Source organism: Schistocerca piceifrons, chromosome 3, assembly GCF_021461385.2.
Source record: "Schistocerca piceifrons isolate TAMUIC-IGC-003096 chromosome 3, iqSchPice1.1, whole genome shotgun sequence".
Classification (NCBI taxonomy): domain Eukaryota; kingdom Metazoa; phylum Arthropoda; class Insecta; order Orthoptera; family Acrididae; genus Schistocerca; species Schistocerca piceifrons.
Genome location: NC_060140.1, coordinates 168,290,516 through 168,310,258, shown reverse-complemented (window position 1 = coordinate 168,310,258; position 19,743 = coordinate 168,290,516). Strand labels below are relative to the sequence as shown.

The 19,743-nt window shown below is 38.5% G+C and overlaps 1 protein-coding gene across 2 annotated transcripts in view; it reads right to left on the bottom strand.

Annotated features, from left to right (window-relative positions):
- Nucleotides 1–19,743, bottom strand: part of LOC124787636 (cyclin-dependent kinase 12) — a 76,085-nt gene that overhangs the window by 38,879 nt on the left and 17,463 nt on the right. For both annotated transcript variants that reach the window (XM_047254411.1, XM_047254410.1), the window contains exons 2-3: nt 6,736–8,422; nt 3,595–5,024 (exon numbers count right to left, since the gene is read on the bottom strand). In XM_047254411.1, coding sequence (XP_047110367.1) covers nt 3,595–5,024; nt 6,736–8,417 — 3,112 coding nt within the window. In that variant the 5' untranslated portion in view covers nt 8,418–8,422. The remainder of the gene's footprint in view (nt 1–3,594; nt 5,025–6,735; nt 8,423–19,743) is intronic.

Here is a 19,743-nt window from a genome sequence, read left to right as displayed (position 1 = left end):
ATTACTGGTGTATCACTGGACATAGAAACAATGCAAACATTGGAAGAAAAGGAGCAACAGATTTTAACAATAACAATATTATGAAAAGGATATAGCTTTCAGCCAGTAAGGCCTTTGTCAAAATTAGACTACACACACACACACACACACACACACACACACACACACACAACTCGCAGCACGACTGCAGTGTGTGTCTTTCGTCTAATTTTGACAAAGGTCTTACTGCCCGAAAGCTACATTTGTGACAGTCTTTTTATTGTGCCTATCTGTGACTCAGCATCTGCGCTATATAGTGAGTAGCAACTGTCCTTTTCATAATATTGTTACATTCCACCCTGGATTTTTCACACACAGAGTCACGAAAGCACAGCTCACTCACACATGACCACGGTCTCCAAACTGTGTACTTGTTGTGCCCATGTGTGACTCAGTGCCTCCTCTACATGATGAGTAGCAATCTATCCTATTCGTAATACTACTTTTATTCCATTCTGGACTACCCATTGTTGTATTTTAACAATACATTTTAATGTCATTAGAACCAGAGCACAAGCTCAGATGAGCTAAGGATGGGAAAGGGAATCTATTGTGCCCATTTCAATGGAAACATTCCAGCATTTTTCAAGTTTTCTAAGGAAACCACAAAAAATCTAAATCCAAGTGTAGAGGAAAATGATAGAAACTTAAATTCAGAGAGGGAGATGTTGGAAATTTAAAGTCGATAAATTCAGCCATCCACTGGTTTGTTTGGACAACATGTGAAGTTGTATTGTCAAACAAACATGTCCATAAACATTTCATCATTATCCCTGAAGACAGCGACACCAGTTACATTCAAGGTTGTCAAACACACCAATTTAGGCGGGGTTGTCTCCGTTTTCCTGGTGAAAACCCAACTCTCAACTAAAAGCTCAACTGAATATATAAAAATCTCAATTAGACCAAAAACGATAATAATATAATTTGTTCACTGTGTGAGTGTTAAATCAAAAGGTACTATTGTAAACGCAGATGAAGTTAAAATTTCTTCCTTCACACCAAAGAGAACTACGTTGACACACCCACAGTCAACAGCTGTTACACTGAACTTCCTCACATTCAGCAGCAACTCGGAAGTTGATCAAAACAACTGATTGTCATTAATGTGCATTTTACTGTTCGTAGAGCATTTTTACAAAAGGATTTGGCATCAGATGGCGAAACTAATAAAATGACAAGTTGAAATAACAAGCAAAAGTCAAAACTGTAAACTGAGTTTACTAATGAGTGACGCAAGGTTTACTCATGGCTTACCAAAGAAATCTTATAATGTTTCCTGCACTGTGTTTCATTCAGTTAAACATATTCATGGTGATGCTTCTGTGGAATGCTGCAGCAATTTATCCTCACTGTTATTTCCTGATTCAAAAAGCTGCAAAAAATATTTAAGTGGACTCATCAAGGTAACGAAATTGATTTCAATTAGTGCTAGGTCCATATTGTAAAGAGCAAACGTTTAAGAAGCTGAACAACTCTCATTATCATTGTTTCTCTAGATGTTTCCAACAAAGGACACACTGAAACCTTTCCAATTGTAGTTCATTACTTTTTCATGAAGAAAGTAGCTGTGCAGAACTTCTGTCATTTTACAGTAATGATAGTGAAACATATTTTTCAACTGCAGCAGAAATCAATAGCACGGCACCTTCATCATTCACGAATATCACCAGTTTTTGTGCCGAAAGGCATGCGTAAATTCTGGAAAGAATAAATGTCTGTATGTCAAAACATGGAAATAAAATTCCGACTTCATCGCGGCAACATGTAACTGATGCTGCACAACAGACAGCAAATTCTCTTTGAACTCATGTGGGACCCACTGTTATCATGACAGACAATGAATTCGATTGGTCTTCAGAAACAGGAACTCAAAGCAGTTTTTTTTTTGGTGGCTGGAAGTTGAATGACAAGATATTTTTAAGAGACATATCAACCCTGTAACTATTTCCTCTACAGCTGTAAAGTGAATAGTGCAGAACTTTGAACTAATCAAATGGTACATCACCTTGCAGGACGATGCCCATCAAAGATGCTCAGCAACAGTTTTGAGGACGACATTATTCACACATCTCAGCTGTATAGTGAACAATATTGCTTTTTTTTAATTTATTTGACAGTAAGTGGTACTTTGGAACATCTCTGAAGCAAAGAAGAGAAGACCAGTTTTATAGTTCTATGACATTCTCAGTCATCTTGAAATTAGTAAATGACCAACATATCGAAACATCAAAACAAGAAGCAGCCAGTTACTTGCAGTGTGTTATACATCACATTAACAAGTTTTGATTTTGAAGAAAATGAAAACAATGTTTTAAAACCATTTTTTATTAATATTGATACTTTGGAATTTTTAAGAGAGACCTCTCAATGTAAAATTTATGTTATTGAAGATTCGACATTCAAAGAATGTGTGAAATTCAGGACCTTTTTCAAGGATGAAAAAGAGACCTTTTTTTAAGCTTAAGTCAGATGAGAAATGGCTGAGAATTTTGCACTGATGTGCGACCTGTGAGAAATTGTTTAAAGTTATCTAAATCTGTACTTCATTCTAATGCTGGCCCACAAAGAATTATTAGCCCTATGAAGAACTCTTGTTGAGTTGAGAGAAACTGCTTGTCAAAGGCCACGTAGGATGCTACAAAGATAGGATTTCTGCTAAGGAAGTTAAAAACAAACAGAAATATAAATAATGTAGAATGCACAACTCTGCTTCAGTTTGAACTTAGTTCTAAGCTATTGCCTGTGTCTAATACTTAGAGGGATGGATACGATAAGCCAATAATAGAGAGAAACATATATTTGAGTTTTACACCTCTGTGTGTTAATCCCAACCAGAAAGACACCAGTTTCAATAAAATGCCACGTGTTTTAGAAGTGAAACGTTTGTGAAAAATGTTTTGAAACAAATCTGGTAAACCTCATTACATTATTAATCACTGCTCCTACACAGATACAAAAATACAATACTTCAAGACTTCTGTTCAAAGAATGGCAATATAAACCTAAGTTCCTCCTACACGTATAATTGGGGCAGCCAATGTAAGGTTAATGTAGGACCAGACATTTTCTAGTCACAACTGTAAATTTTAATTTAGTGTAGCATTTAGACCTATAGCGTGTAAACGAATGCTACTTGCAAGAATACCAGAGCATGTGCTGTTGACGTTGACACTCACACACACACACACACACACACCACACACACACACCACACACACAGAGAGAGAGACGTGCATGCACGCGCAATGAAAGTACAGCAAAAGTTGCCAATGATAATGTCAACACAAATGTTGATAGGAAAGAATATCCCACTTACAAATCCACAATTACTTTAAAGTCATAATTTAAAAAAGATGATTTATAAAAGTTTGTGAGCATCTGATATGATATAAAATCAAAAGAAACAACTTCACACTATTTAAGAAATCCTTGATTTCTGAAACAATGATAATTTCTAACATGTGTAATCTAGATTCACAAGGCAATTTAGTTAGATTTTCATGACATTTTATTTGTCATTAATATTTCAAATGTAGTATTATTAATAAATACCTGGTGGCATTGGCAAATCCTTTATTCCAAGTGCCTTCTGTTTCACTGGCTCTGGAGTAGGTGATCTACTTGGAGGTGAATCAATACTCTCAAAGTCACTTTGGTTAATACCAGGTGGCATTGGAAGTTTTGTGAGATCCTTATGTTTTGCTTGTTGAGTCTGACCAACATCTGCCATAACAGGTTTGCTTACTTGCCCTGCTCCGCTGGCCGAGCTACTGACGTCAGATGAGACAGGCTTTGTCTGCACTAATGGTACCTCATTCACTAACTTCAACACTTTCTGGTCCTTAATAACTTGGGTAGGATCCTGTGGCAGCTGACTTGTGGCATGACTTACTGAAGGAGGAGCAGTGGCAGCAGGAGTAGGAATCTGCAACACAGTCGAGTTTCTTGGTGAAGCTGTCACAACAGCAAGCTCCTGCCCGTGGAGAGGTAAATAACCAGAAGGTGCCACATTAAGAGATACAGTATCTGAAGGAGGACACACTGCCTGCTGCTCTGACTGCACATTGGCATCAGAAGTTTTCTGTGCAGGGAGTACTGCCAAACTACCACCAAATCCTGTGCCAGCATCCTGCAATGCCTGACCAACATTAGCATTTCCAGATTGCTGTGTACCAGTAGGGGTGTTACGAATGGGGTCAGTCTGTGGAAACTGGGATATTTTTACTGCATCATTTGAAGGTACAGGAATAGTATTAACATCTAACTGTGATGCTGCAGGGACATAAGGAACATTTGGCAGCTGAGTGTGCACTGGTAGTGGCAGCTGAGTAATCTGGACTTGTGGAGGAATTTGTGTTTGATGAGGAACCTGCTGTTGCTGCTGTGGCAGTGGTGGCAAAGACACTTGTGATGTCACAACTGAGAGAGTTGACGGTGTCATCTGTTGCGCTTGAGAAGTTTGTGAAGTCTGAGTGACTGGAGCAGTCTGTGCAGTCTGGTTGCTCTGTGAGGAAACAGATTTTGTTATTTCTACAGTATCAGTGCTTGATTCATCTTTGTCCAAGATGATTATCTCTTCAACTTCACTGTCCCTATTAGCAGTCTTTTCCTTTAACTGTGCAAGTCTCTTCATAGCTAACTCACGAGTGTTTTTGTCTTTCACAAGTTCTGCAAAAAGGCTAGTTTCACTCATTTTTGCATCACGCAGGTCCTTCACACTTGCACCAGATGAAGAAATAGGACTTCTCGGAGTCCTAGGGCTTTTCGTCATTGGACTCCTGGTCTTGTACGATTTTCGTGGCGGCGTCATAGGCCTCGGCGAGCGTGAGCGCGGTCTCTTAGAGCCACGCACATTACGTGTGTGGTAGCTTGGTGAACGACTCCAGCGGCGCAAACGAGGTGGAGTACGTGATCGAGACCTCGAAGGACGCCGTCGTCGGTGCATACTGCGGCTGCGTGACCGTGACGGCGTCCAACGTACCCTGTGAAAAAAAAGCGACATCTGAAACAACAAAACCAAACACTTTAAGCTCCACCTGTATCAGATCAAGTTCAATGCTGCAAATAAAAATAGATTAAAAAAAAAAAAAATAATCAGCCTGCACTGCTTCACGATATTTTATTTCTTAACATGTTTTGGTTCATGCCATCAAACATACAATAGTAAGCGTAAATTTTATCAACAGAGAAAGAATGTAGTTCCACCAACCAAAACATACAACTCCCTAAACAAAGTTCCATGTCAATGAACAGGCATCTCATGTAGGAAGGCAAAGGTAGCTATGCTAGTAATGTATGCACATTTTCTCTCATTGTATTTCTTTTTATTTTGTTTACAGCATCTAACAAACATTGTACACAAACATGTCATATAGAATAAAAAATATCTTAAAGAATCTACATGGAAATTACTTACATAGCAAAACAGTTGCAGAATCATACCTAGAATTTGTTTTCTGTGGCTCTGGTAATCTGGAAGCATACACACAATTTACCCCAATCTGGTAACTGCAGGTATCTTTCTTCACACCCTGAACTTCACTCCTGCAGTCTCTGCCTGTCTACATTTCTATTCTCTGCTTTACCATTCTCCACTCCATCTATTAAAATTTGCAGTATCTTAATTATTACGATTTAGTTTACTCTTCATAGTCATTTCCTTCTTATTTCCTTACTGCTTAGTTAAGAAGAATTGTGTTCTATCTACAACAGTAGTTCCAATCAGGAACCTCACCTCATTTAGGTACCTCAACAGATTACAAAAGTATCATGAAATATTAAGCAATGTAACTAAGAACTACTGAAAGCTTTATTTCAGCTTCAAAGTCAACTAATTTTGTAATAAAATCATAACAACTTGATATAATGAGAGACGAGAGTCAACTGTACAAACAGAACTGGAGATATTACTTCAACGCTGATAAGAAACACAGGCAAAACCAAAAGATGATTACGGGAAGGTTCAGTGGCAATTTTTTATTTGTTGCTGACTTCTTATATCCTTTTCCAAAAATGTCAAGTTTACTGATAATTCGAACACTGTGATAGAGCACCAAATCTTCCATCTACCTGAAGGTCAACTTGTTTAAGCAATCCTGAACCAGTCTGAAACCAGGTCATTGGCAATAAACCTGAGCAAAACTAATCACATACATTTTCCTTCTTATTATAACACACAGCATTCAAAGAGCTTTACTGTCCATGACAACTAGCATATGCAAGTAATATACTGCACAAAATTCTTACAAAATCGTGTGAACAGCATGCTTATCTGTAAACATAAGATCCTCCACACCTTACAAAGGCTCTGCTTGATTGCATTTGCCATTATGGTAATTTACTATATTGGAGACATCAATGTGATGAAATGCATTTACTTCAGATGCTTATTTTGTGTCACAGAATTTCATTCTGGGACTAACCGACTCACATCAGAAGAAAAAAAAATTTTTTTTAAGCACTGTTCATTATTCCTTACTTGTTTTTATTTTTCCCTTTCACTTTTTCAATTACACTGTCTCTGATCAGTCTTGAAATATTGAGACAAAATTTCTTTACACTGCATAGCATTTTATATGCAAATACAAATCTAAATTTTGAATAATTCTAAATTTTTTTCCCGCACAGGCATAAACTAAACAACACAATGTACTCCTAAATAAGTAAAGAACATTAACATTTATATTCACATACCTTGCTATTGGTGATCTGCTTCTAGACCTTCGACTCCTCGTCTTGTGGGAACTACGATCCCGATCCTTCTCTCGCCGATGAGATCTGGTTTTCTCTCTCTCCCTTTGTGAAGATTTTCTTCTCTTGTGGTATGATGGACTAACACTTCTACGACTAGGATGATGACTTGGAGTACGGGAATGACCCATAGTTCTCGGTGAACTGGCATGGGAGTGGGAAGGCCAATGTTCACGTCTATCATCGTCATCAATCATAACTGGCTTCGATCTTGTATGTGAGCGTTCCGTTGGAGATAAAGTGCATCTTGAATGAGTGTTCAACCGTCTATCAGTTATGCTGGGGGACTGCCTACAACTTGTATTATCACTATCTGCTAACCTTGAAGATGCTAATTTCTCATATGCTTTTGGTGGCAAGGGAGGTGTATGTGGGGATGAGATAGGAGTCCGAGCTCGTCTCATTACCCTTGGTGTCGTATGTGATGGCGTTACAGACCGCCGGGATGGGCTACGTTCAGAATCTGATGGATCGATATCCATGTCACTGCATTCCTTATTCCGCGGACTGGTAGGACTTCTAATAAAAGGAGGAGATTCAGGTGAACACACTGTGTTCTTTGCTTTCCTTGGAGGTGATATAGCTCCTTCCATTTCATTTGGAGGCAGTCGTGTCCAAGATGGTTGCCTTCGCTGTATTAGATCTTCATCAGGAGAGCCAAAGCTTCCTTCCCTTCTTGTAGGTGAGTGTGAAAGGACCCTTTCACGATGGAACACCTCAGGGCTAGATTTTCTGTATCGTTTCTTCTTTTTCTTCCTTCCAGTGCTTGATGCTGGACTCCTGCTCGATTTTCGGCTTCCTCTTCGTTTATCAACTTTATCACGTTTGTGCCTCTTTTCTTTTTTTCTTGTAGAACTAGGAGATCGATGCCTACCACTTGAGCTGCGCATTTCATCTTTTATCTTTCTATACACTTCTAACGCTGATGAGGGGGAAATGTCTCTAACACCATCTACACGTTTATCTAATACAGGGGATTGTTCTTGACGTTTACAATGCCGCAATTCTTTCATTGCCAATGGTGAAAGAGAACGCTGGTGGTCCCTTCTTTTAACACTCTTAAGTGTCTGGGGTGAAGGTGAATGGGGTGTTGAAGCTTTTCTACTGGGGCTCCGTCTCGAGGGAGATGCATGTGACTGTGTGATTTTGTGCTCCGAGTGGTGCTTATAAGATTTCGAAGCATCATCTTTACTTCCCCTCCTGCTGTGCTTGCGGCGGTGGGAGGACTTACCAGTGGGAGGACTTACTTCACCTTCACTTAAACTGACACGAGCACTATCGTCACTTTGAATTTCACCGGCTTCTGGTCCAGATAGAGCTTCTGATGATACATCTGAATATTCCACTAATGGTTTTACCACAGACGATGCCACAGACAAAATAGTATTGTCAACAGACACTGATTTTTCACGAGAACGTCGTCTTTTATGACTCTTCTTCACTGAAGCTTTTGCTTTGCTGTAATGTTTTGAATGCTTGTTACGTGATACTGTGTCTGCAGTGTTCTCCATATTTCCTCCTTCTATGTCACTCCCAGAGCCATCAGACCTAGTATATGATGCATTTGAATGTCTTCTATGATCCCCAATCTTTCCATTGCGTTCTAATGTTCGACCACTGGGCATGTCAGCTGAAAATAAGGAAAAAAATGTGATAATGGTACAAGTTAAGAAATTTAAACATGGTTACATAACAATGATACTCCACTGGTCACAATAGAACACTATGCAAGGAAAAAATGCAAAATTTTACTATTGATAATTTTTGCCAGCAGAGATGAATCCATGACAATTTTTAACCAATTTATGAGTACTTAAAAGTAAAAAGGATCAAATAAGATAAACTTCCTCCACAAAGTAAGATAAACTTGTAACTTAAATGCTATGAAAACCATAATGCCATAAATTCGTAGCAAAACTATTGATTCTACATTACCTGTCTATGTATATAAAAGTTATCTATTATTTTGAATAAGCATATACAACGCTTGAGAGGATAGACCGGAAACACAGTCTCTGATGATGAGTGTGAAACGATTCTAATAATAAAACATAACAATAAAAATACATGCAGCAGAACAATGATTACATAAATGATCATGTGTGAAAACAAATATTGCTGCTGAAGTTCAAAAGATGCTGTATAACCTATAGTGTGTTTAAAATAAGTTGCGACTTCTGATAGTTCAGCAGGGAGCGAGTGGAGGGTAGCATAGTTGCCAGCATGTGTAACGCACATCAGCAGATGAACACAGGATAATGCCAGTCCCACTCGGTGCGGAACCTGGCATGGTCACTCGACTGCATTAACAGCAAGCTGGTCGATCTGCACTCTTTCTCAAACAAACTATTCAGTAATAAACTCTCATTCTCACACATCCTACAGTTTAAGTCGTCAGCTTCATGAAGAACCACATATCATTTCATTAATAGTCACAGTTATTGTGATATTTTGGTAGTAGGTACATTACTGCAAGAAATTCTTAATTTGCAGTGAAAAATGGATGCCTCTATGAATTTGTGTTTGATGTATGTTAGGTTACATGTTGCTGTGTATTAAATGTAGATAATATATTGAATTACTCTTTAAACTTGCCAGGATATCACTGTCTGTTTCCAATCTTGAGAAAATTAAATGTGCATACAGCGCTCCAACATTACTAAAATGAAATATTCATCAATTCCTCATATCTCATAAATGTTTTGTGATATCAAAACAAGATTTTGGCAAATGATAACTAAAACGAGACTGTTTTGCAAAACGATTAATATGCGGAATTTCCATATCTACAGCAATTTTCAAGAGACTACAGATTTTTCCAAATAAATAATGTAATTGAAGGCCATGGTGAAATGATAACTGCTGTGGGTTTTGTAACGTTACAAGTGAAGAAGTTACATCTTTACTTTTATACTTAGAATTTTCTGTTTCATAAATATTGACCTGACTTGCACTCGGTTGTTAGTTTAATAATACACTATTTCAGGATTCTGTTGCCGTTTCAACTGCATTACAGTGTTAGTGAGGTGAATATTTCCAAACTCGGCTGTGTTTTAACAAGAGAAGCAGATTTTAACATGACAACAGGAAACATTACATATTCTTCAAAACTCGTCACAGTCCTTAACGAATCAGTGTCTCCTCAGCCAACTTCTTGGTATTGGCTGACCAGCACTGTTGTGTAACATTTGCAGTGGCTCCTTTTATCAGCATTTCAATCTCACTGAGCGTAAACTTGTTTCTGTTTCTTGACACATTACTTTTCACCTAGGCCGATATACTCTGTCAGATTTAAACGAGCATGATGCGGATGAAGCCTGATTAAACTTTGTCCTATTAGCCACTTCGTCGACACGGTAGATGAAGTTTCGGCTTATACATGCTAGGTTAAACTTTTATCTCATGGAACATTTCTTTGTGCCCAGAGAAAACATCCGCTTCATCCACTGCATTGTTGGAGTATTATGCATCACAACAGAGTGGTATGGAGTTTTGTCCATTACTATTGTCGAATTCCGAAGAATCCCTTGCAGCAGAACATTATCTTCCTGGCCAATGAACGTGTTCTCGGACGACACTTTTACTGCAAATCTCGTATTCAGATGTACTGCACTGTTGTCATTACTGCACTGCCAACACAAAACACATGTTCACAATACCTGACGAATACAGAACACTTCAACAGCAGAAATACTTTACTATGAGAGCTGACAAACATTGATTCATTTATGTGTGACACCACATGGTTTTGTTTACACACAGTGTGGCAACAGGGGCGCTTTACCAGCCGAATAGCTGGCTGCGTGGCAGGGAAAGCCAGCTTGCAATTGGTGTTACCCAGGCAACGGCGTCACGTCCCCCTCCAGGTAGCCAAACGCCAGAAGTCGCAACTAATTTTAAACACACACTAACTGACATCATGTGAATGTAGAGTTTCCCCACAGTAACATAAGTTTCAATGTAATTAGACAAATCATCTTAAAGTGCGTGATATGACAGAGTGGTCCACATCATGCACAAATTTAACAAGTTGACAAGTGATAAAGGAGCAAGATTCATTCTCATCTTGCCATGCTGATTTAAAGTCTTACTTTGCACCCTAATTCACTTCAAGCAAATGCTAAATCAAGGTGTTTTGTTCAACACAGGTACAAGTGATGCCTGCACCCATCTTAGTCCAATCTATGACTGTGAAGTCAGTAGACGGTTAAGATATAATTTCCTGTCATTGCACTACCCTCACCCTCATAGATTGAATAGTCTTTTTTTTTTTTGTTTTTTTTTTTTTTTTATCATCAAAAACGCACTTCTTAATAATCTTTTGACCACAGGAAATTGCTGTGTAACAGAAATAAAAGTGAACCTGAATCCTCATAACAATTCAGTAAAATTGTGTACTGTGTTTCCCAGTATGAATGGGACAATGTGACTTGTGTACAACGTTCAGGGTGTAGTTTGCTGACACAAGACATTGCCTGCCAAATTCGTACAGTGGCATAATTAAAACATTCAACCACTATTGATGAGGCAAAACCAACTGAATGGAATGGTCTGTTGTATATGCTAACATGAATCCAACTGGGCATCGACTGGACTAACTGGAATATGCACTGCGACACCAAGAAATCTCCTTACACTATGGATAACCTCAGGACGACTCCTGACAAAGAATGGGACAGGCTTCACAATTTTGTGGATAGCATGCAAAGGAGAACCCAAGCATGTTACAACGCAAGGGCTGCAGTAACGTAGTATTAAATGTTTCCATCAGCAGATTTTGATTTCACTTATATTCAAAGGTCTGTACTTTCTGCCGATTGTGCTCATTTTGGTTATTGTTTTGTTTTTATTTCATAGTAATTTATTTTTCTTTGCTTTTGTAAGCATTATTGTTTCATTCTCTGCCCTCCTTGAGCCTAATCCCACACAAATTGAGATATATACAAGCAGTACAAAACTTTTTTTGAGCAGTTCATGTTTATATTCTGGATGTGTGAACCATCCATTTACTTTGCATAACACAGACAACACTGTAACATGATTCAAGGAGAGAAACTGCTCCTGCTCCTGCTGCTGCTGCTGCTGCTGCTGCTGCTGCTGCTACTACTACTACTACCTCTACAAAAACAGCCAATAATGCTCTGCATAATCAGGCCTTCAGAAGTCTCAAGCTCAATTACATTACAACTGTGGCCCTTAAACCAAGATTTTTAGGAGAAAGATTTGAATCTGACTCTTACTACGTGTTACTCTGCTGTGTAAAAAATTGCACCACATGGCTTCATGCTTTTAGTTTGTTGCTGACATTACATACAAGCAACATGGCAGAAATATACTCGCATCCACAAGCCACCAAAGTACTGTGTTACTTCAGCTCCTGCATCGTAATATGCTTGGATTCTCCTTTGCATGCTTTCCACAAGATGGTGGAGACAATACTGCCCAAGCCTGTCACATTCTTCAACAGGACTTGTCCCGAGGATATCCACAGTGTAAGGAGACTTCTTGCAATGTCACAGAGCATGTTCCAGTTAGTCCAGTCTGCACCCAAAATGACTTAACTATGGTAATGCTCCGTGGTCAAGAATATCATGCTTAGTGAATTATATACAGCGCTGTTATTAGTGTTGATCAATGGATTACTCACCATGGAAAATATTAGGACAAGAGAAGGCCAATACAACTATGTAACAACCTCTCATCAACAAACTTAAGTAACAAATGAATTCACAAAACACGATCAGAATTCCAAAATGTGGCAAACAACAGTGTTTGAAATGAAAGAACAGAGGGTATTAAAAACAAATACTGTCCAAAAAATTACATGTTAATAACTTCACCACTAGACATACCGTAAATGGCAGAAATATTTACCAAACACAAAAGTGAAAGTAATGTAGTCGAAGGCAAAAAATATGACAATGGAATTAACAGCAAACTCAGTTAAGCGCTATATTTTTTTTAAAAAAAAACTTAATTGCCTTGATTGCAATAATACATTACTTTACAATTGGTCATAAATTGTAAATTAATGCATTATTTATATTTTTATAAATTGTAAATTAGTATATTATTGTAATCAAGACAGTTAAAAAGCTTTACCAAATATATCAGATGGCTTACCTCTGCAACATGACGATGTCAGGTCTTACATATAAGCAACATACAATCATACATCAACAAGTTAAACTGGAAATTACACACCGAATTGAATAAAATATAGAACAACTATGGCACTGTATTACTTCATCACTATACAGTGCAGACGTTAATAAAACCGACAAACTGCAGGGACAGATTCCTGACTGGAAATGGAGGAAAGATCCTATGAACAAGTGTCCAGAAATGCATTGTTGCCATAGTACACGGCACTGTCAAATGACAATTCGCCTCGGCTTGTTCCCAACATGAATACCAGACCATTCTGCTACTTAAAGTAAACTGCATCAAACACACAATTTGCAATGCACAAGGAACACATGGCATGTGGTCAGGGAAACTGTCATTCATCAGCAACGATGCAAATCCAGACACATCTTCATAGGACCTTTTACCTCCATTTCCAGTCAGGAATCTGTCCCTGCAATTTGTTGGTTTTATTAATGTTCACCTATATACTCTATGGAGGCACAATCAGATGTCCTCACATGCATTAAAAATATAAACAATAACTGATTAAATATTCATAAATAAGGAGAGATAAGAAATTTTTTAAAAAAATGGCAGCAACAAAAAATTTTAGGTAGTCAACGAATCACACTCCAAACAGTACTCATATTACAGAGGGTATATGACAAAAAACACAAGGAACTGGGAAATCACGAATTAGGACTGATATTGCAAACAACTCTAGCCTACATTAAAACAAGGTGTTTTACACGTGAAGCACTTCTGGTAAAAAAGAAAAGGACAGGAAAGATCATTAGAGCTGACGGTAAGGTTTGAGGAATTATTCTAAAATTAAACTAAGACATTTAAAATATCAGGAAAAATCCAATGACTTAATAAATGTGCCAACTTACTATAGTGAAATAATCAACCAGCATGACTTTTAACTCTGGTAATGCTCCGTGATCAAGAATATCAAGTTTAGTAAATCATAGTGGTATTTGTATTCATCAAGAATTACTTTTAATGGTTTCACAGCATACGGCTGCCTTGCAGTCTTGGGTAGAGAAATGTGTACAAAGTGTTAACACCAACTACTATAACATGGTTGCATAAAACGTTAGTTTAAATTAGTCATCACAAGCAAGAAATTGGTGAAGTGACACCCATGGCCTGTTGTTAGAAACTATCCTGATATATACCTGGAATTATTTTGGAAATCCAATCAGGATAGCTGGTCTGGACACACTTCATTTAAGTAATAATAATGGCAATAGTAATAATAATATTAATAATAGTATCATCATTAAGTAGCTTGTAGATATGTCTACAATGAATAACAGTTTTCCAAGGCAAACATCTTCAACTACGCTTGGAAATGTGGCTCCTCACTACTTGAACGTGTTTGCTGTTTGTCACGATTTACCTTCTGTTACTGGGTCGCCTTACAAAGACATGCTGCAGCAAATTTTTCTGGACAACTAATGATGACTTGCCACCACTGGACTGTCTGCTAATTCATGCATATGTGGCTTTCATTTCAATTCCGCAGTCAGATAACCTTCATGGCATCATTAACCATCATGAATAAAAGTCATGTGCACCACCTGCAGCTGAACTCAACCTATTAATATTTTTGATTTTGTATTGTGCATCTAGGTGGAGACAGCCAAATATATAGGCATTTGGTTACAAACCTGTGGACTATCATCTTAAAACCATGCTATGGAATGGCCATTAATCAGGCACTTGAATTTAATACAGGTCAGGCTCACATTTCCTTGTCACAAGTTTGTGGACTGCACATTTAACTACAATAAGCAAATCAAAACTGTTGTTGTGGTCTTCAATCCGAAGACTGGTTTATCATTACAGCGACTTACATCCTTGAATCTACTTACTGCAGTCATCTCTTGTTCTCCCTCTGCAATTTTTAACACCCTCCCCAAACACACACACACACACACACACACACACACACACACGCTCTTCCCTGCAATACTAAACTGCTAATTCCTCGATTTCTCAGAATGTGTCCTATCAACTGACCCCTTCTTCTAATCAGGCTGACAGACAAATTTCTTTTCGCCTCCCCATTAGTCATGTGATCTACTCGTCTACCTATCATTCCCATCTTCAGCACTCTTCTGTAGCACGACATATCGAAAGATTCTATTCTCTCCTTGTTTAAACTGCTTATAGCCCAGGTTTCACTACCATACATGGCAAGACTATATACAAATACAGAGTGTACATGAAGTCTGGGAACACTTTCAATTATTTATTGCACAAGAACTAAACATTGTACAGATGTCATACATATTGCATTTTGAAGAGAAATTATGGAAGTTTTTTTTACAAACAGTCAATATGCAAACCATGAGTGACCCGGCGGACGTCAGTACAGTAATCAAATTCTTGCCATATCCATCCCAGCATGGCATCGTCGACTGTGGCAGTTGCTTCCCATATTCTCTACCAGAGCTCTGCTACATCACGTGGTAGAGGGAGTACACACACCAGATCTTTAATGTGTCCCCACAGAAAAAAGTCACACGGCGTGACATCTGGTGATGGGGAAGGCCATTTCATGAAACAGCTGTCCCCTTCTGTAGCACAGCCAATGCGCCGATGTGGCAGCTCCGTGTTCAGGTACCAACAAACTTCATGATGAAAACGGGGTGAGCCCCATCCTGCTGAAAGATGAACGGAGAGTCCACCTGCATTTGAGGCATCAGCCATTGCTGCAAGATGTCCAAGTAGGAATATCCAGCGACAGTGCTCTCAGAGAAGAAGAATGGCCCGTGCAGTTTTCAACATGAAAAGGCACAAAAAACATTTACCTTTGGGGAATCACGCTCAAATTCAATGCATTCATGTGGATGCTTTGTACCCTGGATTCAACAATTACATGTATGATATTTGTACAAAGTTTGGTTCTCATTCAGTAGATAACTGAAAGTGTTCCTGGGCTTCATGTACACACTGTACTTCCAGACAAGACTTATTGCCAGTCTACATCTTATATTCTCAATAATTCTGCCATTATCAGTTATTCTTCTGCCCAAATAATGAAACTCATCCACTCCTTTAAGTGTCTCTTCCCTAATCGAATTCTCTTAGCATCACCTGATTTAATTTGGTTGGTTTCCATTATTTCAGTTTTGCTTTTGCTGGTGTTCATCTGATGAGCTCCTTTCAGGACATTCATTCCATTCAACTTATGGAAAGTGCCTTGCTGTCTCTGACAGAATTACAATGTTGTCATCAAACCTCAAAGTTTTTATTTCTTCTTCCTGTACTTTAATTCCCACTCCAAATTTTTCTTTGGTTTCCTTTACTGCCCGCTCAATGTACAGACTGAATAACTTTGGTGACAAGCTACAGCCCTGCCTCACTCCCTTCCCAAAGACTGCTTCCTTTACATGTCTCTTGACTGATGTCTGGTTTCTCTACACGCTGCGAACAGCCTTTTGCTTCCTGTATTTTGCCCCTGCTACCTTCAGAATTTAAAAGAGAGTATTTCAGTCAACATGGTCAAACGCTTTCTCTGAATCTACAAATGCTATAAACATAGGTTTGTCTTTCCTTAGCCTATTTCCGAAGATAAGTCGTAGGTATAGTACTTCCTCACATTCCTAAATTTCTCCAGAATCCTAACTGATCTTCCCCGAAGTTGGAAGTCGGCCTCTACTGTTTTTTTTTTTTTTCATTCTTCTGTACATAATTCATGTCAGTATTTTTCAACCATGGCTTATTACACTGAGAGGTCAGTTTTCCATCCGAGCTCTTGATATTCATACAGCTGCTTTTTCTCAAAAGCCCTCATTAATTTGCCTGTAGGTGATATCTAACTTTCCCCTAGTGAAATGTGCTTCTAAATCCTTATGTTTGCCCTCTAGCCATTCCTGCTTAGCCATTTTGCACATCCTGGCCAGTCTAATTTTTTAGAGGTTTGTATTCTGTTTTGCCTGCTTCATTTGTTGCATTTTTATATTTTCTCTTTTCATCAATTAAATTCTCTCTCTCCTGTGTTATACAAGGATTTCTACTCGGCCTTGTCTTTTTACCCATTTCATCCTCCGCTGCCTTCAATATTTCATCTCTCAAAACTACCCGTTTGTCTTTTACTGGATTCTTTTCCCCAGCTCTAATCAATCATTGCCTAATACTCTTGTTGAAACACTCTACAACCTCTGGTTCCCTCAACTTATCAGGAGTCCATTTCCATAATTTCCTACCTTTTTGCAATTTCTTCAGTTTTAATGTACAGTTCATAACCAATAAACTGTGGTCAAAGGTCACATCTTCCCCTGGAAATGTCTTACAACTTAAAATTTGGTTCCAAAATCTCTACCTTACCATATTATATAATCAGTCTGAAAACTTCTGGTGCCAAAATCTCTACCTTACCATATTATATAATCAGTCTGAAAACTTCTGGTGTTCCACCTTCTCATGCATTACCCCTATTTGATTTTGTACTTATAAACCTGTATTCACCTGTCTAGAAGTCTTATTCCTCCTGCCACCGAAATTCACTAGCTGTCACTATATCTAATTTCAATACATCCATTTCCCTTTTTAAATTTTCTAAACCACTTACTAATTAAGGGATTTAACATTCCATGGCCTGATACAAAGAATGCCAGATTTGTTTCTCCTGATGACAATGTCATCCTTAGTAGTCCCTTCCTCGAGATCCAGAATATTTTACCCAGAAGAGTGCGAACATAACTTAATTATGCAGTAGTAGAGCTGCACGCCTTTGGGGAAAGTTACACCAGTACCAGCACAGCCAGGCCATTTTAGGTTGATATTAACAAGACCGCATCAGTCAGTCATTCAGACTGTTGCTCGGGCAACTACTGAAAAGGTTGCTTTCCCTTTTCAGAAACAACAAGTTAGTCTGCCCTTTCACTGTGGTTGAACCTATGGTATGGCTATTTGTATCACTGAGGCACGCAAGCCACCCCACCAATTTCAAGGTCTATGGTTCAAAAGTAGACAAAAATGTTATTTACTATCCAAATCCCAATAAAGGAGAAACTTCTGTGGAGTCATATGTTTCTAGCGAACTATCAAAAGCCTTTTCCTGCATACACATGAATTATTTAGCAACTTGTGGAACATGTATCAGAAAGATAGATTAGATAACATTGGAGGGGGAACGTTTATTGCAGTTGACAAATATTGTCTCGTTTGAGGTGGAATTTGAGTGTGTTAAGTTATCTGGACACATACAACAGGCCTACATGAGACCAAGTTAACAGTTGGATGTTTTTAACAGCCACCCAATTCTGCCATAACAGTTCTAGACTCACTCAAAGGAAATTTATGGTCAGTAGCATGTAAATACACAGGTCATGCAATATTAGCTGGATGAGACTTTAACCTATCAAGTATAGACTAGGACATCTACAGATGCACGGCAGGGGCTATGGACAGGCAATCTTGTGAAGTTCTTCTGAAAGCATTTTCTGGAAACTGCCTTGAGCAGCTGGTTTGAGTCTCACATGCAATAGAAATATTTTAGATCTCATAGCTACAAACAGGCCTGACATCATCAACAGAGTCATTATAAAGATTAAATTTAACAATACCACAGCGTCAATGGTCATTGAAGTTAACAAATCAATCAAGAAGGCTATGAGAGTAGTGTTGCTAGCAAGAGCAGATAAGTAGTTGTTAGCATCCCACTTAAACAACAAAGGTACATCGTTTAGTTATAGTATGACAAATTTAGAGGAATTATGAGCAAAGTTTAATCAGATTATAAATTGAGCTCTGGAGAAGTATGAGGTCTTTTCGAAAAATACAAAATTTTTCTACGCTCGCCTTTTACTTGTTGTGCATGGTCTCTTCAAAAAACACTCCTCCACATTTGATACATCCCTCCCAACATCTTTTCCATTTCCAAAAGCTGTATTAGTACACCTCTGGATTGCGCGAAGCACCAACTGTGAATTTCCTTTTATCTTGCCTATTGATGCAAATCTTCATCCATTCAGTGTGGCTTTCAACTTTGGAAATAAAAAAAAGGCTACAGAGGACAGGTCTGGAGAGTAAAGAGGATGAGGCAGCACAGTGCTTTCATTTTTTGCACAATAGCCTTGCACCAACAGGGATGAATGTGCGGGTGCATTATCTCACCACATTTCACACCATTTCCTTCTCACATTTTCTCGCGGGTGTCACAACATGTCCTAACGGTACAATCAATTAACAGTTTGTCCCTGTGGCTCAAATTCATGATGACTTTATACTTTAAATTCAAAGAAAACTATTAGCATGGCTGTGACATTTGACCTGACCTGACGAGCTTTTTTTTGTTCTTGGCCTTTCCCGACCCATTATGAGGAATGAACCTTTTTCTCAACTTTATAACTGTAGGCCCACATCTCATCACCAGTTTTGATTCTATTAAGGAACATCTTGTTCTCATTTGCAGGGTCCAAAAGTTCTTCACAGGTTGCAAGGTGAAAGTCTTTCTGGTCTTGACTCATGAGCCATGGGACAAACTTGCAGCAACACAGTGCATTCCAAGATGCTGTGTCAGGATTCCATGACATGATCCAACTGAAATGTTACATTCTCCTGCAATCTTTCGGATAGTCAGTCTTTGAATGACATGAACAGTTTTGTTGACATTCCTGACATGAGCGGTATCGGTAGCTGCTGGCGGGTGTCCTAAATGGGGGTGATCTTTAACTTCTGTTCGGACATTTTTAGACTGTGTGAACCATTCACAGCACCGAGAAAATGGCTTAAGCATTCATTACCATAGGCTTCCTGCACTCATTTGGTGTGTGTTTGTACAGCTTGTCTCGAGTTTCACGCAAA